Here is a 22,464-nt window from a genome sequence, read left to right on the forward strand (position 1 = left end):
AAAAAAGATTCTCGTCTTAACATCTGATATTCAATCTGTCGTCGACCATCACAGTACCGCTCTGAAATCTGATCCAAACCCAGCTGACCTGCTTGTATCACTTACTTTTAAACGTACGTCTTGAGACAGTTCACAGACTCCAGTTTCAAGGAGTCCTCGCTGTGGAGATGGTTGCTAAGGACTCCTGGCTGCATAGCAACAGCAGGAGATTAGTGCAAGCGGACCCATCCTGCAGAGAGGAGAGGAGAGATGTCTGCAAAACAACGTACAGGTACTAGATAGGATGTAAACGGTGTGTTTAAATGTTTGCAGTCTTGTATTTTCATCCTAATTTACTTTCTTGTTCATTCCTGCAGGGATTCTGTCCAGATTTGGTCCATCAGAAAGGTGAGGTCACATCATATTTGTTATAAAGTTCACACATTTTAGATGCATCTATTGTGTTTTACCTACATCAAAATTCGTTTTTAGTGTGTTATTGTTGTCTGGTAAACAGTAGGAGCAAACATAGAACACACATAAGTGGAAAAGCTTATATGAAGACCATTAAATGACAATAATTTCATATAAAACAGAAAGTTGCATCATTTTCTAAAAGCTTTTAAGTTTAAGAATTCTGTTCTAAGAGAAAAGGTAAAAGCTATGGTGGTAGTTACGAAAATTGATGTTAAAGGTCACCTATCATGCTATTTTTAGGCAATAGCATAGGTCTCAGATATATACAAATATATCAAAAACATGTCTATGAAGTGTTTTGCTCAAAATACCAAACAGATCACCCATTCTAGCCATGCCTCATATCCCTCTATTTCACTTCCTGTGTCAAAAGTGCTGATATATATAGCTTTAAAAAATGTATAACAAATAAAAAAGGAGGGGTCTGAGCTCATGCGGGACCCGGCAGCTACTGTCTAAACTAAATACTGCGGTGATGAAACGCCATATCATGGATTATCAAGGATTATTTCTGAAACAGTATGGAGCTCAAAGGTTTTCTCTCTTGCCGGTTATACCACAAGGTGAGTTCCTTTTTATTTCCTGCTTCTTCACACACATGCTCTCCAGTACAGGTTAGCTCTGAGTGTTAGCGATGCTAATGTAAACATGCACCGACCATATTACGTCCAAAACAGTCGGGCATTGTTTCTGATAGCAACTTTCTGATAGGGCCGTGGGTCCACTTTTCCGATATGACGTCATATCGGACGCAAATCTGGATCAGCTCCGTTGTTCCCCCGTTTTTAGAGATTTGGGTACGGAGGAAAAGAGAGAGGGTTTTATTTTCTGACGCTGCGTGAGTTCCCTGACACACCGGGGACACATACTTATGTATAAAAGACATCAACAGGTTAAATGTAATAAAGGACATGTTATGTAAGCATTTTAATTCTTAAATGGCTTGAATTTTACCTTTAGCAACAAACAAAAAAAGCTTTTGAAATGTTGCTCGATAATCTTGGACATGTTGTCATGGGAACACAAAATCAAATGTCCTGGCCCAGGGCCCCCCAGACTGTTCAGGGTGTGTCACTTAGGGACTTCATGAGATAAAATAAAGGCTAAAGCTGAATAAGGAACTTTCCAGAACATTTAAAGTTCATGTGACACCCGGTGGGTCCTTATGGGTTTTAATGTGTGAGATTTGTTATACCTCGGGACTGTGGGAAACAGTATATCGATCTTTCTGTGTGTACAAACATATTTTGAGTTTGACAATCAAGTTGACTTTGATAAATATATATATGTGTCTTCATAGGATGAGTTATACAAATAAATACTGTTCATTTTAGACACTTTGAATGCTGTTATGTCTGCCGCTTATCTGTTATTAATAATACGTCCTCTTCAAGGGGTTACTCGTGGAATAAAGAAAACGTAATGTCAGTCCTGAAAAGTAAAACCTCTGTCATCGTGGATAAATATTGACAGTGACTTTGATCAGCTTCTCAATGAGGTTTTCAGCTTGAAGCCAGCCTGTTAGCTGAAGAGTGAGACCAGTTGTTTGATGCCAGAGAGAAAGAACAGCAACGGAGTGATTGCACGTTCTGCCCAGAGTCTCTGTATCCGACTCGTTTTAAAGCTGATTTGTGTTTTTTGGGAATGTTTTCTTGGCAGGATCCTGGAGCTGGCGCAGCACAAAACCTCAAAGACTGTTTGGGAGACGACTCCTTGGTGAGCACCACACCACATCTCTCCTCTTGATTAAAAGTGGTTTCTTTCTCACATATATAACAATTTAAACTCTTCTGATACCACACGACGCATCACAGCGGCCTCTGTTCAGTATGTCCTTGGTCATTCTTGGTCTCAGCCCCAGCTGTTACATCACATGAAATTGCACGTTAGTCCATTGATCTGGTGTGAAAGAGAGTCCAAGAATTGAAAAGCCTCTGGTCAGTGTTTCCTTTCTTTGAGTTTCTTTCAGCAACATAATTAGAGAAAGATGTCTGGCACGCTCTGGATGGATGTGTGGTTGAAATGGCAGAACATTGAGAAACTGAACAGCGGTCACTTCTGATTGAGAGTATTATTCTTTCATTTGGTAATCGCCCGCTGGAAAATATTTATATAGAGTGTAAAAAAGATCCATTCACATCGCAATATAATCACTTGTATTATAATATTGAGTATTGATTTGTTTATGAATGAAAGTGTAGTATATTACATATACAAATCAAACAGCTAGTGTCTCATGTACATATACTATATGTACATGAGACACATACTATTAATATATGTACATGAGACACATATACTATGAGACACATATACTATATGTACATGAGACACATATACTATATGTACATGAGACACATATACTATATGTACATGAGACACATATACTATATGTACATGAGACACATACTATTACTATATGTACATGAGACACATATACTATATGTACATGAGACACATATACTATATGTACATGAGACACATATACTATGAGACACATATACTATATGTACATGAGACACATATACTATGAGACACATATACTATATGTACATGAGACACATATACTATGAGACACATATACTATATGTACATGAGACACTTGCTGTTTGATTTTTCTAAAACTTAATTTGTTAAGCTAAAAACTAATACATATTTTCTTATATTTTTTCACAAGTTATTTTACTTATATAGGCACATTTTATATTTTTCTTTGCTCAGATTGCACACTAAGTTGTGGCATGTTCTTGTACGTTACAGGGACTATAATAATCTTATTTACATAAAAGTAAAACTAGTTAGTCTCTTTCAGATGAACAATCTCCAACACAGCATCACACATGTAATGTTACAGACAATAAAAACAAATCAGAACATAAGTACGTCATAAAATAAGACATTTTCTAGGTCACACACAGGGGAAATAGCTATGATAGTTTTCCTAAAGCTATGTTTAGGATTCAAGAAGAACTTCAGTGACACAACAACATTTATTTTGTGCTGCACCTGTAGACACAACATATAGGTTAAATCTCTCTCTCTCAATGTGTGCAATATATCACCTTGCTTACAGAATCACAAAACATTGAAGTGTAACACCTGTATCATGATGTTTACCATAGCCCCAGGTTCCTTCAAACACAACATCTTTCTTCTCCACCAACTTCATCATCATCATCTCTGCTCCTTTTGTAAACTTTTCATGTTTTTCTTGATCAGTGAGAAGGTATTTGGGGCAACCAGGATCCGATATGAAATGAGCTATGACAGTTTTTCTAAAGCTAGGATTCAAGAAGTACTTAAAGGTAGGGTAGGTAAGAATGGAGAAACCAGCTCAAGTGCGCTAGAATTTGAAAGTATGCAGCCGAAAAAAATCTGCCCCTTCCTTCAGACTTCCTTACAGAGCCCCTGAGGCAGGTAGGCCATTCAGTTATTTTAGCCGGGTCGGCTCAGATGATTGGTCGTGCTTTTTACAGTACCACGGCTTCCACAGATCAAATGTTTTTATGTATTTATTGTCAAAGCATTTCATGTATTCATTGCTATCGGGATGTGAAGAGCATTCCATGGAATATAACAAAAAGTGTTTCTGAAGTGAATTACCTACCCTACCTTTAAGTGTTTTGTAAACTTTTCATGTTTTTCTTGATCAGTGAGAAGGTGATCTGGGGCAACCAGGATCCGATATGGCCGCTCTGTGCATCAGGATCCGCTCCAAGTGCAAGAATTCAATACCTGTCCAGACACAAAAGAGACTTCTCAGCAAGGGAGGACCCCCCCACAGGTACAGTATTGATGACTCTTTTGAAAAAGGCACGAGAGGTCTGACACGAGCCTTTTCATCCTGTGCTGCATCGACATATTCGAGAAAATGTTTGCAAAGCTGAAGAGATAATGACTCTGATGCTGTTTTGGCACTGAGTTTATTCAGGAAATGCAAAGTGATGTTCAGGACTGAAGCCAGCAGCTGCATCCCCATCTCCTCCGAGGGCTTCAGGATCGATTAGCGGAGTCTTTTAGAGGCTTTTATTTTGATAATGTTTGTTGTTTCCCCCCTCCCCCGCCTCAGCTGTCAGATTCTAAGCACAGCCACATGCAGCGTAACTCAATCAGAAGCCCACACAGGAAGTGCTCCTCGCAGAGTAAATAACAGTAATTCACTGTAACTGAAGATGACAGCAAACACCTGCTGGCTTGCTTTGAAGCAGGAAGTTCATCTGAGATCCAGAGCGGAGGAGATACTGTGGATTCAGGCTGCAAATGAAAATATAGAGATTGTGTTCATTGGCTTGATTTGTATTGGTGAATACGACATCTAAATTGTGATAAATGTGTTATATTCTTCTGCTGCTCTTTCACTCTGCAGTCCACGCAGTTCATTCCTAATCTGATTATCCGTCAGACTCTGTGTTCCTGCTCCTCTTAATCAAATATCACAACATTACTGGTCAAAGTCATTATTAATAGTGTGGAAAGATGTATGGCAGCTGGTGCAGCTACTGTATCATTTCATTATGGACTGATACATGGACATCTTCAAATTGTTTGTTGTGTTATAGCGTGGCTGGATTTTGAGACAGTGAGCCTCCGAAGCAGGATACACAGACTTATTGGTTTTTAAGCCTGTTTTTGTTGCTGTTTTGTGTCTCTGTAGTCATTTTATGTAATTTTCTTAGCCGTTGTCTTTTTGAGAATCTTTCTGGTTGGCACATGTCTCTTTGAGTGACATTTTGTAGTTCAGGGGGGGCAATAAAGCCACTGTTAACAGTTTGAATGCTTCAAAAACATGGTCAAATTATGAAAACACAGTAAAAAGAGACCGTTCTTCCGTACTTAAACATTTAATCTAATGTTAAAATGTTTGCAGGTTAATTTTCTGTTGATTGACTTGTAGTTCTGAAACAATTCGACCATTTCTTAATATGTCAATTCACAAAAAATAAACAGACAGATTTTGTAGTTTTGATAAATCTTCAAAGTTATGAATCAAGCGAAAACCATCAATTGCAGGTTCGAGCTTCTCAGATGTGAGATTTGGCTTTTTTTGGAGAAAATGATTCATCTTGATGGCATACATCTTTAAAAATGTGTCACAAATAGACTTAAATCCGGCTGAGCAACTTCGTAAAACAGCTGGAGGCTGTAGTTAAAGGAAAAATAACGTCAACAAATAAATAGTGCATTTGTTTGGGACTACTCTCAGTAAGTTTCAATCACTACTTGAATCAATGTGTGGTCTTGTCATGCCTTTCATAAAATATGACCAGCCTTATGTTAGGAATAGCTTTGCAGAGATGATGCCTTAAATCCTTTAACATGATAACTGTGACAACATATTCTCTTTCCAGCCAAACAATGAGCCAGAATTAAACTGTCAGCTGGGAGCATTTATCCTCCGTTATGTGTCAGCCCATTGTCTCGACTGGAGTTTAACAAATGTAGATGTTTTTGTGGGTAGAGATGATTTTACCTCGTCCATTGTTCTGTCTCCCCTCCTCCTCCTTCCTCATGGCTCAAGACATTCTTCTGTCGCAGACCAACAACACGTAATGGATGTGGTAACAGCTTCCATGTTCCTGCAGGAAGGAGGAGGAGGCGAGTTTCTCCAGGAAGACCCCACGTCCTTCCTCCAAACCATCCCAATACGAGCACATTGTCCGCCTGTCGACACCCGGGAGCAGGAGGCGCAGCGCCCAGGAAAACCGGTAAAAGCCTCATTACATCCAACATGAGTCAATAAAGTGAGGACAAGTGGAGCAGAACCAAACAACACAGGTCAAATTAGTGCTCTGATGTTTTGTCTTACGCTTACTTTTTTAAAGAGGCCCTATTCTGCTTTTCAGGGTTTCCCCTTTCCTGTAGTGTGTTCTATAGGTTTTGGTGCATGTAAATGGTCTGCAAAGGCTAAAATCCATGTGTTCCCTCAAGAAGGAACAACCTCCATGCCGGAAACGCCTCCATTTTACTCCTTTGTTTACTCCTGTAAGATAGTGACACCCCTAACTCACGTTTCTATTGGCTAGCACTCCAACACATTGTACGTGATAGGCTAAGGGGCGGGACAACTCTAAACAGTTTCGGAGAAGCTAACCAATCAGACCAGACTGGGCTCTGGTTTCAGACAGAGGGTGAAAAGAGGTGAAAATACAAACAATCTGAAGTTATATTACCCTTCTTTTAAGCTAACAAGCTAACATCTTAGCTAAAACTGTTTTATTGTTGTTTTGGTTTTTGCAGATGAAAATCCGTCTAGAAGTTTAACTTTTAACTGGGCTATGGGTGGCTGTGGCTCAGTGGATATAGTGTGATGGACTTTGAATCAGGGGGTAGCAAGTTCGAGTCCCACTGCAGTCAGCATGTCGTTGTGTCCCTGGGCAAGACACTTCACCCCAAATTGCTCCTGTGGGGATTGTCCACAGTACTGAGTATGTAAGTCGCTTTGGATAAAAGCGTCTAACAAGTGACATGTCATGTAATGTAATGCTATATTTTATTTTAAATGTTTTAAGTTATGTAATAATAAACCTTATTGAAACAGCACTTTTCAAAACAATGTTACAAATACATTTCAGGAATGCCAGACCATAACATCAGTCCCACTACAACAATACACATTTTATGGAAATACAAAAACATTGTCCCTAAACCATCATATATATTACCTCAAGATTTACCGATCTTAAAGTGTAAACATATCTATAAAAAAATAAATACATATATATTTCTGTCCCACATGTACATATTATTCTTACTTTTCTCACGTTTTTTCGAGGGGAAATACTGGTTACTTTCACCACTACAGGCCTCTAGAAATCATTTTAAGAAAATAATCTGAGGAGGATAAACATTCTTTGGTCGAACGGCTCATAACTAAACTCTCACTGAAGCTGTAACCACAACGAGACTTTGCTTATTTAAGAAGCGAGGAGCCAGAGCGGGTTATTTATCACGCAGAAATGTCTCGTTTATCGGTTCCATCTGCTCAATTCTGAGGACTTTCTACTTGCAATTGTTTAAATATTTAACTGTTTATCACACAAAACTACCAATCTGAAGACTTCACCATGGACTCTGAGAAATGTGATTTTTCTTTTAGTTTTTTGACATATTATTATTATTATTAGGCGTGTGGCGCAGTGGATTAGTGCGCTGATCTTCGAATCAGAGGATAGCAAGTTCAAGTCCCACTGCAGTCAGCATGTCGTTGTGTCCCTGGGCAAGACACTTCACCCCAAATTGCTCCTGTGGGGATTGCCCACAGTATTGAGTATGTAAGTCGCTTTGGATAAAAGCGTCTAACAAGTGACATGTAATGTAATATTATAAAACAACCTCACGAAGTAAAGGACAGTGCTAAACGTTTGCCTTGTAATTTCAATTATTCTATTTGAATTGTTATGGTCCATTTACCTCAACATAACATTTGGTTACATATTCTCCATATCTAACCACTCATCACTGCTTTAATGTTAAAACAAATCACCAGCACAAAACTAAACTCCTTGAGGTTCCTGTTTTAGAGATTATGTCCACATCTTCCAGCAGACATCCATCTTTTTTTAACTTCAAACTGCTTTCCTTCCCCCTCAGTGTGTCTACAGTCTAGGATGTAATGGCAGCAGAATATTTGATATCATACAGTTAAATATGAGCGGTCCAGGCTCCAACACTACGGTGAGGAAGCCAGCGTTTGGACATCTGTTATTTCAGTGTCAGACTGTGGGAGCATATGAGTCGAGACAATGGAGATTATTGTCCCCAGTTCAGGACCCCTGGGGACGCTCGCAGACAGAACATCTTTTTATAAACCCCGAACACAGCAGCAGAACATGTTGAAGGGATGCACAGACATTTGGTTTACTCTCTGAATTCAATGCTCGAATGTCAGGGTTAGGGGAAATCAGGACCCAAATGCAGAATGAGGAGAAGGGTTCAAAGTAACAAAAAGCTGTTGACAATGAAAAAACCATAAATCCATAAATCTGTAGCATGAGGAACATCCGGACAAAAGCCATCAGGGACCAACATGGAGGGGGATAACAGAATTTCAACATAAAACCATGTCTAAACACACAAAACTAGAATCATGACATCTAAATGAATAGGCGCTGTTGTAATTTAGAAAGCAGGCATTACATTGATTAAAAAAACAAAAGTCACCAGCTGTCTAAACTTAATCCTCTCTTATGGATGCTCCAGAAAAACACCCCAAAAAAATCTAAATAAATGAATGAAGCAGACAAAGGAGCACAAGCAACCTGGCAGATATACTTTGAATACTTCTTCTTAAATGACACATATGTGATATACAGTAAACCTTTTATTAAAGATTACTGTGATAAAACGTACTGGAATTATTATATGGGTTGCTAATGATTTTATTTGTTCATAAAATGAATCCTTGTAATTTGGTCACCATCTGTATAAGGAATCATATGTTTAGTAACTGTTACTGTATAGGTAATATTTCTGGGTTAGTACCTCTTTCCTTCTCTTGATCTCTCTTAACTGGAGACAGTTTAGCCATCATAAATCAACAAATTCACAAATATAAAAATATAAAAATGAACAATCAAAAAAGTATTCCACTGTGTTTTCTAACGGAGGAAAACTAAAGTGTGTTATTCACAGCTGACGTTGAATTGACCGGACTTCTTTCTGCGGATTGATATGACTGCACATAGTCCCCTTGATCCCCCTTAGCAACGGTCTGTTCTCCTTAGCAACGGTCTGTTCTCCTTAGCAACGGTCTGCTCTCCTACCAACGGTCTGTTCTCCTTAGCAACGGTCTGTTCTCCTACCAACGGCCGATACTCCTTAGCAACGGTCTGTTCTCCTTAGCAATGGTCTGTTCTCCTACCAACGGCCGATACTCCTACCAACGGTCTGTTCTCCTTAGCAACGGTCTGTTCTCCTACCAACGGCCGATACTCCTTAGCAACGGTCTGATCTCCTTAGCAACGGTCGGAAAAATAACGGACGTCTGGGAAGTCCAAGTTGACCAATAAGAATTCAACTAAGTTGTGTAATAATATGTTTTAATTTCCTTTAAAAAAGACTTGGTTTTCAACTTATTGTAGTATTGTCTTTTATTGTCATTGCCATTGAAAACATATTTTGTGGATAAACATTTAAATTCACAAAGAAAAGTGCACATTTTAGAAGACAAAACTCATTTGTGTATTCAGTCAAATAAAGCTCAATAAGAAACCTCTTGACTTTTCACATGTGTGTTTCTCCCAGTTCATCAGAGTGTCTCTCTGCTCCCCCAGGCCTCCTCACACTCCTCACTGTGAGAGGAGTTGTCCCATTTGGCACGTCGACCCCCGCCTGAAAACCTCTGCAGTGATAACACCGAGACTCCTGCAGCTCTCCATCCCAAAACTCATCCGTCCGGACTTCCACAGCAACAGAGAGGTGAGATCCTGAAGGACTTACACACTGAAAATATGATGTATGTAATATTTGTATTTAAATATTCATGTGTATTTAAAAAAAATCAAATCAATTTAATCTTATTTGATCCTTTATTGGACATTTGACTTTATCCTCTTAAGTTAATATACTGCCTAAGTTGTAAGTATAATAATTCTCATGTTTCATTTAGTTATTATTATTTATTTTTTGTATTATTGTTTTACACATTCTAACTAAATCAAATCAAATAAAAAAAATATAAAAATCTTTACTTTATTTTATTCTATCTTTGTATTGGAGCTTCTTTCTTCAACTTGTTTATATAAGAAGTTAATACATATTTGTATTCCTATTTTTATTTCAGTCTAAAAGTGAGCCATAATGTTTATACGTCAATATTCTGATCTGATCAAGCGTCAACAGACAGAATATTGAGGTGTTTCTCAATGTCGAGGAAGGCTCCTCACGAGCCACTATTTCAAGGATGCTACGTCATCGAGACCCGCCGAAGAACTGTTCCAATGTCCAGGATCCTTGGAATTCTACCGAGGCCGGCGTCCTTCGTTGCGGGAAATTTCGAGGCTGCACATGTGTATCCTCCGCGGTCTTAAAATCCCCACAATGCTTTGCGCACGGACCAATTTCCAAAATCTTTGGAGGAAATCGCGCTCCATTTAAGGCGGGGCCTCGCATATGACGCACACCTGCACACCTGTTAGCCTGTTCCACCATTCTTCATTTTCCGAGGCTAGGAAGGATTCTTGCCTCGCTTCTGAAGGACCTGACTCGGAAGACATGTCCTACCAAGGAAGCGTCCTCGACATTCAGAAACACCCAGGGTATTGAGCGCTGAACAGATCATAATTATTTTACAAAATATGTGCCTATTTGCATCCATTTGCAGAACAGAAATGTCAACATTGGATAAAGGTTAGATTATATAATATACTTTATTTATCCCAAATTGGGAAATTATTTTGTTACAGGACCAGTGTGCTCAACATTAAAAAACAAATAGCATATCAAATATAAACAATATACACAATTCTGGATAATTACACATTTCTTTAACCCTCCTGTTGTCTTCGGGTCAGATCTGACCGATTTACTACTTTCATCAATCATAACTTTTTTGTTTTACATTCGATTGCATCAAGGCTTTATGATATCCTTCACAGTAGACATTTGAACATGTAAAATTGCTGATCACCACTTTCATTGAGTTTTGGATGATTTAGTCAACTTTGTAACACCCATGGTGTTCCCGGGCAAAAATGACCGCCATAAAGAAAAGGAATTAGTAACCATCCGGATCAGATAAAACACACACACACACGCACACACGCACACACGCGCACACGTGCACACGTGCACACACGCACACGCACACGCATGCACACGCACGCACACGCACGCACGCACGCACACACACACACACACACACACACACACACACACACACACACACACACACACATACTCTAGATGTGTTCCCGCTCTTATGTGCCCATCCCCCCATGTGAATCACACCTAGCACACGCAATACATGTTCAGTGTCTGTTCTTTGTATATTTACTGCAGTTTTTCATGTATACCAGTAGTCTGATACAATATGTACAGTTTGAAAGGGTGTTAAATGAAATTTGGTGATGATTAAGGGTTTTTGTGTTAATGTAATAGCAGTTAAAACAGGACCGGTCAAATTTGACCGCTAACACCAAAGTAAGGGGGGGGGAAACGAGGACAATAGGAGGGTTAAAAATGTCAAAAATGTTGCAGTAGCAGAAATATAGGCTTATAATATACTGTATATACATATGATAGTATATAATTTACAGATATACAGAATAATTGCAAATTGTAATCAGGAAGGACAAACTCAACTTTGTTAAATGTTTTTATTTCTTATCACTGGTTTAATGATTTCATCAACACAATCACTTTGATACAGCAGAATCTCAGCTATGTAAAAGAACAATGAATCATTCATTACTGATTAATATGATCATGATATTTACAGATCTATGTAATTGAAGATGTTTTTAAAAATGCACACAAACAGAGCAAAGTGTCCAGGAAGTAGTTCTGCTAGTTCTTCTCTTAAGACCCATGCAGTGGAAGAGGGTCAGCAACATAGAAATACATGAAAACCCATTTTTAACAATATTTTCGAGCATAAAGAAATGTAAATATTCATGCAGAGAAACAAACATAATCATGAGCAGTGATAGCTAAACACACTAAATAAACTCTAACATTTACAACATACCAATTTAAGACAATATGTCAAAGTACAGCCCATAATGTTTGATTGATATCTGAAGAAATGCCACAACAATCAGCTGTCAGCGGCAAACATTGAGATAAATGAGTTCAAGGGTTAATGAGGCCTTATTATGCTTTTTGGTGTTTCTCTTTCCTTCAGTGTGTCGTATAGGTTTGTGTGCATGTCAATGGTCTGCAGGGAGTTTTTCTTAGTTTGCGCTACTATTGGCTAGCGCTCCAACACATTGTACGTGATAGGCTAAGGGGCGGGACATCTCTAAGCTGTTGACCAATCACAACAGAGCCGGCCAGCTAACCAATCAGAGCAGACTGGGCTCTGGTTTCAGACAAAGGGTGAAAAGAGGTGCTGCAGCACAGGCAGTATGAGACAAATAAAGAGCTTTTTGAACATTAAAGCATGGAAACATGTCCCAGTAAAGGTACAAAATAAAAATATGAACCTGAAAATGAACAACATATGGCACCTTTAAATGATTATTTGAGTTTGCAGAACTCAGCAGTGTCTCCAATAGAACTGTAATTACCACATAGCTCCACCATAGAGCGGCTGAGTGAATGTGGTCTGGACTCTGTAGAGGAGAGTCATGGTTTCAGAGATGCTGTAGAAGGACAGAACGCCTGCTCTGTGATCCAGATACACTCCTACTTTGTTGGACTGAGGAACTGCGACGGGAGTTTTGATGTTGTTGTACCAAAAGGTATAACCGTCATTTAAACAATATAACCCCCATGAACTATCATTGAATCCAAACAAACATTCCTCCCGACCCCCTGCTCTGCTGGTGTTCTTGTATGTAACTCCTACACAAAGTCCCCTCCCATCACCCCACTCCGTTTCCCAGTAACAACGGCCAGTCACACTCTCTGTACTCAGGATCTGAGAATAAAAAGTGAATGTGTCTGTGTATTCCAGGTCTACACTTTTTACTGTGTTTCGATCAAAATTGATTTCATCTGAATATTTTAGGAATTCAGCCCTGGTCTTTGGCTCTGGTGGTGGCAGTAAAACTTCCACTTCACTCACCATCAGTGAAGTGTCGTTCAACGTCTTCCTCAGGACGTCCTGTTGTCTATCTCTGATTTCTGACACAGCCGCTGTCACGTCCTCAAAGTAGCGCAGAGGATGGATGTTGATGCTGGATAACTGTTTAGGTTCACTGAGAGGTAACAGAGAGGGGTAGTTGAGCAGAAACTGGTTGTTATCCTCTGTGTGAGAGAGCTTCTTCAGCTCAGCATCTCTCCTCTTCAGCTCAGAGATCTCCTGCTCCAGCTTCTCCTGAAGCTCTTTGACTCGACTCATTTCACTCTTCTGCTGGGATCTGACCTGCTGCTTCAGCTCAGTGAACATCTTCTTACTCTCATCCACTGCTTTATCAGCACAGCCATTGATGGCCTTTGCTTCCTGCCGAAGCAGTTTCACCTCCTTTTCTCTGTCCTGGATTCCCTGCTGGATGTTTTGTTGACTCCCCTTCATCTGTCTCTGCCTCTCAGTCCTTTCTGCTGCAGCTGACACCGTGTCGTGACCTTTATGTTCACCCTGAGTGCAGAGATAACAGATACACTGCTGATCAGTGCGGCAGAACATCTTCATCACCTCGTTGTGACGAGAGCAGATGTTCTCCTGGAGCTTCTTGGAGGGCTCCACCAGCTTGTGTTTCTTAAAGGCAGGTGATTCATAATGAGGCTGGAGGTGTTTCTCACAGTATGAGGCCACACACTGCAGACAGGACTTCAAAGCTTTCAGTTTTCTCCCAGTGCAGAAATCACATCCCACATATTCAGCTCCAGCATAGCAGAGATCAGCAGAACCAGTCTCCTTCAGCTCCTCCACTAAGTCTGCTAGCATAGTGTTTTTCACCAGGACAGGCCATGGTGCAAAGGTCTGTCTACACACAGGGCAGCTGTAGATTAGATTATCATCCCAGTGGCGTTGAATACAGTTCATGCAGTAGTTGTGTCCACAGGGAATAGTCACCGGTTCCTTCAGTAGATCCAGACAGATCGAACAGCTGATTATTTCTTGTTGCGCCATTTCCTCTCTTAGTGAGTTAGCGACTGTCAACTACTTTTTCTATCTCTGAACAGATAGTCTTTAAGCTCCGTAGGACAACAAATATCTGCTACGTCTGCTCTTGTTCACTTCCTGCAGTGAATGAGGAATCAGCTGAGAGTCACATGATCTGTTGCTTTAACCTGTTAAGCCCTGAGCCTTGGCAGGTTGGCAGCACAAAAAATGATGATTCCTGGGCAAATATCCCCTATTATAGTGTCTATAAGTCTCTAATGAGTGACATATGTCATTAGCTGAGGTTGTGCTGATTTCTGGGATGTGTAAAACTTGATTATACTGTAAAGAAATGACAATTTATAAGGCAAAACACAAAAATATACAAAAACGGAAATGTGGGTCTCAGAGGGTTGGAAAATGACTGATTAGTGATATTGGGCTATATCAAATACAGTTGAATAGATAACAACAACAAAGGAGTCAAAGTCAGTCGAAGTCAACTTTATTGTCAATCTCAAAATATGTTTGTACACACAGAAAGATTGAAAAATACTGTTTAGGAGGAGTCTAAGGTCTGAATTCCCTGTATCATTTTTTTGTTCCGCAGAGCGTCATTGGGCTATACTAAATAAACTTGACTTGATAATAACCACAATGGTGTCTAAGGTCTGCATCTTTTTTTTCACAGAGCGTTGCCTCCATCGTTTCTTTTGCTTCAAAGACGGCTCAAATCCCTCCGCGGCTGATCAGACTGTCTCTGCCCCGACTGAAGCAGAGCAACATCTGCCTCCAGATCGGACCTCCAGCCGACTCAATCTGGACCGTAAGAGCACCGACAAATCATTTCATTATCTATTAGTGGCAGAGGTGGGAAGTAGTGCAGTACAAATACTTCGTTACTGTACTTAAATAAATGTTTCTGGTATCAGTACTTTACTCCACTACTCCGACGACTTTTTCCTTTGACTTCTTACATTTTGAACACAAATACCTGTACTTTCTACTTCTTACATGTTGAACACAAATACCTGTACTTTCTACTTCTTACATGTTGAACACAAATACCTGTACTTTCTACTTCTTACATTTTGAACCCAAATACCTGTACTTTCTACTTCTTACATGTTGAACACAAATACCTGTACTTTCTACTTCTTACATGTTGAACACAAATACCTGTACTTTCTACTTCTTACATGTTGAACCCAAATACCTGTACTTTCTACTTCTTACATGTTGAACCCAAATACCTGTACTTTCTACTTCTTACATGTTGAACACAAATACCTGTACTTTCTACTTCTTACATTTTGAACACAAATACCTGTACTTTCTACTTCTTACATGTTGAACACAAATACCTGTACTTTTTACTTCTTACATGTTGAACCCAAATACCTGTACTTTCTACTTCTTACATGTTTAACACAAATACCTGTACTTTCTACTTCTTACATGTTGAACACAAATACCTGTACTTTCTACTTCTTACATTTTGAACACAAATACCTGTACTTTCTACTTCTTACATTTTGAACACAAATACCTGTACTTTCTACTTCTTACATGTTGAACACAAATACCTGTACTTTCTACTTCTTACATTTTGAACACAAATACCTGTACTTTCTACTTCTTACATTTTGAACACAAATACCTGTACTTTCTACTTCTTACATTTTGAACACAAATACCTGTACTTTCTACTTCTTACATTTTGAACACAAATACCTGTACTTTCTACTTCTTACATGTTGAACACAAATACCTGTACTTTCTACTTCTTACATGTTGAACACAAATACCTGTACTTTCTACTTCTTACATTTTGAACACAAATACCTGTACTTTCTACTTCTTACATTTTGAACACAAATACCTGTACTTTCTACTTCTTACATTTTGAACACAAATACCTGTACTTTCTACTTCTTACATTTTGAACACAAATACCTGTACTTTCTACTTCTTACATGTTGAACACAAATACCTGTACTTTCTACTTCTTACATGTTGAACACAAATACCTGTACTTTCTACTTCTTACATGTTGAACACAAATACCTGTACTTTCTACTTCTTACATTTTGAACACAAATACCTGTACTTTCTACTTCTTACATTTTGAACACAAATACCTGTACTTTCTACTTCTTACATTTTGAACACAAATACCTGTACTTTCTACTTCTTACATGTTGAACCCAAATACCTGTACTTTCTACTTCTTACATGTTGAACTCAAATACCTGTACTTTCTACTTCTTACATTTCCCAAACAGGCTGGTTCCTTTAGTTTGAATGTGTGTTTGGTGGCGTGATCATTATTATTTAGAGTCATTGCGTGCCTATTGATTTGAACACGATCCGTGTATCCATCATTTCCTGGTCTTCTCTAAAGAAGAGGGACCAATGAAAACGTTGTCATGTTGCCGTTGTTCAGCATGGAAACATTCATTAGCTAACAATGACATTATTGTTCTATTAATATAAAGGGAGGTCAGGTACTCTTTAAAACAGCTGCTAGTTATGGGTACTTTTTACTGAAGTACATTTCAAAGCCCTCTTTACTTTGACTTGAGTAAAGAAGTTTAGTCAGTACTTCTACTTTTACCAGAGTATTTTTTAAACACGAGTATCTGTACTTCTACTTGAGTAAAGCATGTGTGTACTTTTGCCATCTCTGATTAGTGGAGGTTCTTTTAAAACCCTCCTAAACAGTAGAGGACTCCACATTCAGTTATTCTTGTACATTCTTTCAAAGCAGTCTTGGAAGAAAGTCGTCTCAACAAAGCAAGAACAGTTTTGGCTGAATGTCTGTTTGCTCGACATCATCAGTCAATTAAATTAAAATATGTTCCAGCTGTTCAAACCAGCTCCATGTCGAGAACTGTAGAGCTGTTTTCTCATGATGAGTTTCAATTAATGTGGAATTTTCCATCAGTTTCCTTTCATAGGCCAAACCGCTATTGGATGCATCCTCTGCTGAAACACCACAGACAGATTTCTCTTTTACTATCCGTCCTTTCCATCTTTGTTTTTTAAAGTCTGGCTCTTACATAGAAAGATTTGAAAACTGAACATTTAGATTGATGACTTTCTGAAGTTGCTGGAAATCTGTTCTCAAACTGTGCACAACATTGCTGAATTTCCCAAATCAGGTTTCAAAGGCGGCGAGGAAAGCCACAGCAAGTGATCGAGTTGAAATGTTAGCGACACCGAAACAGCTTTCCAAAAACTACGTCCCTCCTCGAGATCCAGAGTGGAGCAGAAACACCGTCCTGTCCTCCTGAGCGTCCGTCAACAAGTCCACCAAGTCCACCAAGTCAGAGTTTATAGAGTTTGGATCCTCCTGAGGAGAATTCAACGTCACCTGAAGCAGAAAACTGTTGAAATGGTGAATAACAGTAATGACGAGCATTTAACTTCTATTCAATGTTTTTCGAATTATTTTGAAAAGCTTTATATCAAGCCCTGATGTCATAAAGCACCTTTTTACTTTATTTGATTGTACATTGATACATTTTACTCTGTGTTTTTGTATGCACCACATATACACAAGAAAATGCCTCGTATGTGTAAACCTACTTGGTAATTAAACCCATTCTGATTGGTGAATTGTGCCCGTTATATTGGCTTTGCTACCTGATGTTTTGTCTTTTTTATCCATAGGCGCTTTCACACCGGAGTACATTTAGCCGTACTTTTCCCGTTTAGTTCCGATAGTGCCTGGAATTTTGCGTTCACACCAAAAAGAGAACTTAGTTCAGAGAACTTTTACCCCCATTGTTAGTGCCTGCTAGAGAGGTGGGACTATCCTGGGGGGAAAAAAGTACCAATTTCTGATTGGCTGGGCGAATTGCAAACCACGCCCCGTAAAACTCTGAAAAGTTTTTTTAAGCCGCCATTGTATTTGCTGGCATTAGCATTATTAGCATTAGCCCAGCGCACCAACGGAGAGAGAATAACTTATGGCAGCAAAAATAAAAACATGGGAGCAATGGAGATGAGGAGGTGTTGGCGTTCTGGCGATTTACTCGGAAGGCTTCAGTAGAAGCTGCTGAGAGTCCCAGCAGCTTCTACTGAAGCCAGTCCCCAACTCCGGGGACTTCCGGCCGGGGACTTCGGGTGGTAGTATACACCGTGAAGTGGTTTGCGGCCTGCCAGTAAACCCAAAGCAGAAGAAGAAGAAGTGACGTCAGTGGCTTGATTTGCGTAATCTTCCCTCAGGGAACTTATTCCGGTGTGAACGCGATCAGCTCTTTAGTTCCATGGGGGAACTAAGTGCTGGGACTAAGTACGGCAAAGTACTTGGTGTGAAAGCGGCTCATGACTTTCATTGCTTGTATGTTAAGTCTGAGTGCTATGAAATTAAATGTATTCATATCATATCATGTGTCAATTCAATGAGAGCAAACATACCAGGATCAAGACATTGGGTTAGGGTTAGGGTTAGGGATCCAAGCTTAAAGACAATAAAAGTAGTGTTTTTATTTGTCCTTTCTTTGATACTTTGATCCTGTTTTGCTCAACTGTGGTTGTTTTAAACATGCTATATAAATGAACTATAGATTTGTACCGTGATAAATATGTTAAAATCCCAGTTGAATTTGAGACGTCTGGAGGGGAAATGTGAGGGAGAACAGCAAACATTTATACGTCTGTTTCTCTTTTGATGACATTACCATGTGTCTAAAGACTTGAATATAAAATCTAGACTGCAGTACTATAACTCATGAATGATTTGTGGTTTTAAATCTCAGACATTTTAAATAAATCACGGCAGGGAAGATAAATAATGTTCGTCCACTGTGTTTTTCCTTTGCTGTTGAGCTGGATTTTGCATTTATATCACAACCACATGTGTTTGAATCCCTGCAAACAGACAGCCTCTGTTCACTGACTTTATTTTGTAGGTATTTTGGCCTTGAAAGTGTAATATTTCCACTGAGGCAACGCTGTGCCTTCTCTTCCAGTTCCACCACTTCCTCATCTCTCTCTGAAGTTCTGATTTGGCACAGATGTGCGTCTGCCATTAACTTTTCTTTTCAACGCGGTGATGTGTGTCACTTAGGCCAGTGGGTGTGTGTGTGTGTGTGTGTGTGTGTGTGTGTGTGTGTGTGTGTGTGTGTGTGTGTGTGTGTGTGTGTGTGTGTGTGTGTGTTGTGTGTGTGTGTGTGTGTGTGTGTGTGTGTGTGTGTGTGTGTGTGTGTGTGTGTGTGTGTGTGTGGGTGTGTGTGTGTGTGTGTGTGTGTGTGTGTGTGTGTGTGTGTGTGTGTGTGTTTGTTTGTTTGTGTGGGGGTGTTGGGTGTGGGAACATTTTCCCAAAGCCTCTCAGTATCCCCCTTTCAGAGGTCATAACTTTGTTGGTAACACCACAATCGGGCCACAGTTTAGTTCAGTGAGAGTGCCTGGAAATCCACTAAGATCCCATTTACACTTGTGTAAGTGAGTGTTACATAAAGAGGAGTCATTGTGGTGTGTGCTGCTGCAGTTTGATGTGAGCGCTGCTCTCGGTGTGGGCTGTAAATCAGTGCAGCTTGTAGCTCAACTCGGCTAGACATGAAGGAGATTGGACCGACGTCCCTCTGGGAGGCTAATCTGGGATTAGCCCGCCATGATGGTGACCCCAAGCAGAGGAGGAAGTTAGCTGCACGTCAAATCAAGCGCTTCCTTAACTAACAGGCAGACACCAGCCAGTGAGAGAGAGGTTTGATAGTACTTTAGGTGAGCCATGACTCAGATTGTTGAATGTATCTCTCTGTTATGAAGGTTTTTCTGCATGTAAATGGTCTGCAGAGTCACAAACCCTCAAAGTACACCCTGTAGCGAGTAAAACTCTAACACAGAAAAGACCTGTCTATGCTGCCCCAGAACGCCTCGTTGGAGATTTCTCTTTTTCCATTGTTTACTTCTTGGGTATAGTGACGTATTTCGGGTATAGTGACGTTACGTTACGTCCGCGGAGCCGTTACGTTTGGACCAATCCGCGGACTTCCTCACACACACACACTCGGCGGGACGTTGCGAGGCTCGCTGCTGCGAGGAGCGGGACACTGTGAGCTGGCTCACTGGTGTTGGGTTGGTGAGACAGCGAGACACTGCGGAACTCAGCCTGAGCACACACACAAACTCCCAGCCAGGCTGCGGGTGTGTGTGTGTGCCCAGGCTGAGTTCCGCGGTGTCTCACAGGGAGGGGGGGGGCAGGAGCTCCAACATGCCGTTTAGGACAGAGAGTGAATACACATACTATACAGAGATGCTGTATGAGAAACCAATGTGAGTTTGGAAAATTGCACAATATAAATCTATTTTAGTAGACCTCAACAATGGAATTATGATCAGTAGAAATGGCCATGACATGGGACCTTTAAAATTTGAAAAAATATCATGGAAAAAGTCATAGTATGGTGTGTTGAAAATGTCATATAAAAGACATGGTACAGTTTGTTAAAAAAGGGTTATACTGTAGTATAGTCAGTCGAAAATATCATAGCAAAAATATAAGTTAATAGTTGGAAACGACCATGAGAAAAGTCATTGTAAAGTACCATGAAAATATCATAAGAATCATTAAAAATATCAAGAAAAAGTCATAGTATAATATCTCTAGAAATGTCAAAAAAGTATTTGTGTAGTATGTCGAAAATATCATAAAAAAGCCATAGTATAGTTTAGTGAAAAATATAATGAAATAAGTCATAGTATAGTGTGTCCAAAAGAAAGTCATGTATATAAAAGGTGCATCTTGTAATAGTGTAAGATGTAAATTGCCCCCCGTCCAATAAATGAAAGAAAGCCTGGTTTATGTCTTAGGAAATACATTTTGGTTAGTAACCAGCCAACGGTCATTTAACAGGTTAACAGGTGTGATTACAGTCAGTGTTTCTGACATAATATAATCTCTAAAGAAGGATATGTTTCTTATGTAACTAATACGTTGACTGACTTCCCGTTCGCTGTCTCTCAGCCGTCTTGCTTTTTCACTTGTTCTGTGCCAACATCCTCACACAGGATGTGGAGAGCCTGCTGCCCACACCTTCTGCAAAACACAGGAAACACTTATAAATAGATGCTTCAGATAATAGTAAAAACACTTAGCATTAATTACATTAACGGATTTATTTTTAAGGAGGTTCTTGTTATGACACCTTCCTGCTTTACACCTCTGTGATTTAACACATATGTAACAGTTCAGTGCTTAAGAACAATCACCTATTGGAAGAAAATGGAGCTTAAGCTTGATCTCCTGAAGTTGCTACAGATTATAAAGTATCAGGCGCGTTCACACCGGAGTACTTTTCCCCGTACTTTTCCCGTTTAGTTCCGATAGTTCAAGCCAGAGCCCTATAATAGAAATACAGCGCTGGTTCAAGCTAACCAAGCTTATAAAGTTCCTTACAAATACTAAAATGATCTCTATCTTTTTCTATGTTTCCTTTGCACGGTTGTTACTCTGCAAACATCCATGTCAGGGTGGAGTAACAGGAACTCTCTCCAAACAAAAACGTCTCTGGTAAATATTCCCTGAGCTGAGAGGAACTGGCTGCAGTCGTTTTCTGCTGCTGTGGGTTTGAACCAGAACCAGTTGGACCTTCACTCTGCAAACTCAGTATTTACTTCATTAATAACCATGATATACTGCCGGGGATGAGGTACATCCATGTGGCTTTACTTGGGTTTATTAGTTTGAGTAAATGGTCCCAACACAGGAGGAACAGATGTGTGAGAAATGTGTATCTTCATGGTGTCGACTTTACAGGAGGGAAGAAAAACGACCTCCAGTTTATCTGAGAGTTTATCTAAAGGTGTTGCAAAAATCTAAGGATGGTCAGGTTTGAATTTTGCTTTAAAGGTTTGCCACAGTTTGTCTGACGGTGCTTAATTTATATTCCCAATCCCCCAGATTTTCACATTTTTCGATAACAGTTCACAGCAGATCAGTGCTGGCTAGCTAATTTTAGCGTGTGACGAATATTTTTTTATTTGTGTTAATTAAGAAGTCATATTTTATAAGATACACTCCCAGATTTTTCTGTCACTAAAGCGGGGTACATCCGAATGTTTCCTCCCACATGAGGGTGTTTTGAACGTCAACTCTCAACTGTGTTTTCTTTCACAACATCTCTGACATATGGGAGCGGAGTTGGATGCTTCAACAGAAGAAGGGAGGGTACATTTTAAATGGGGAATGTCAACAGATTCTTTGTGGTTTTTGTTATTAATAGCATGTGCAAACATTTCAATCAGGAAAGACTTCACTTGTTGTTTAAAGAACATTTACTTGCGCATGCGCT

At 39.6% G+C, this 22,464-nt stretch overlaps 2 protein-coding genes across 2 annotated transcripts; one reads left to right on the forward strand and one right to left on the reverse strand.

The window, feature by feature from the left end:
- The first annotated feature begins 353 nt into the window (after positions 1-353).
- On the forward strand, positions 354-17,883 carry LOC117485235 (testicular haploid expressed gene protein). Its single transcript, XM_034133783.1, has 7 exons — positions 354-387; positions 2,116-2,172; positions 4,110-4,240; positions 6,039-6,161; positions 9,729-9,873; positions 14,856-14,990; positions 17,329-17,883. The coding sequence occupies exons 3-7, from the start codon at positions 4,143-4,145 to the stop codon at positions 17,458-17,460; spliced, it is 633 nt and encodes a 210-aa protein (XP_033989674.1). The 5' UTR covers positions 354-387; positions 2,116-2,172; positions 4,110-4,142; the 3' UTR covers positions 17,461-17,883.
- On the reverse strand, positions 11,784-14,291 carry LOC117485229 (tripartite motif-containing protein 16-like). Its single transcript, XM_034133776.1, has one exon. It carries the CDS (start codon positions 14,189-14,191, stop codon positions 12,680-12,682), a length of 1,512 nt encoding a protein of 503 aa, XP_033989667.1. The 5' UTR covers positions 14,192-14,291; the 3' UTR covers positions 11,784-12,679.
- Positions 17,884-22,464: the final 4,581 nt, after the last annotated feature.

Source organism: Trematomus bernacchii, unplaced genomic scaffold (genome assembly GCF_902827165.1).
Source record: "Trematomus bernacchii unplaced genomic scaffold, fTreBer1.1, whole genome shotgun sequence".
Lineage (NCBI taxonomy): Eukaryota > Metazoa > Chordata > Actinopteri > Perciformes > Nototheniidae > Trematomus > Trematomus bernacchii.

Bases quoted from the DNA above. Each gene is read 5' to 3' on its own strand.
- LOC117485235 (XM_034133783.1), top strand. From the start codon at position 4,143: ATGGCCGCTCTGTGCATCAGGATCCGCTCCAAGTGCAAGAATTCAATA. The intron at 4,241-6,038 runs GTACAGTATTGA...ATGTTCCTGCAG, and splicing joins AAGGGAGGACCCCCCCACAG to GAAGGAGGAGGAGGCGAGTT. The intron at 14,991-17,328 runs GTAAGAGCACCG...TTCCCAAATCAG, and splicing joins CAGCCGACTCAATCTGGACC to GTTTCAAAGGCGGCGAGGAA.
- LOC117485229 (XM_034133776.1), bottom strand. From the start codon at position 14,191: ATGGCGCAACAAGAAATAATCAGCTGTTCGATCTGTCTGGATCTACTG.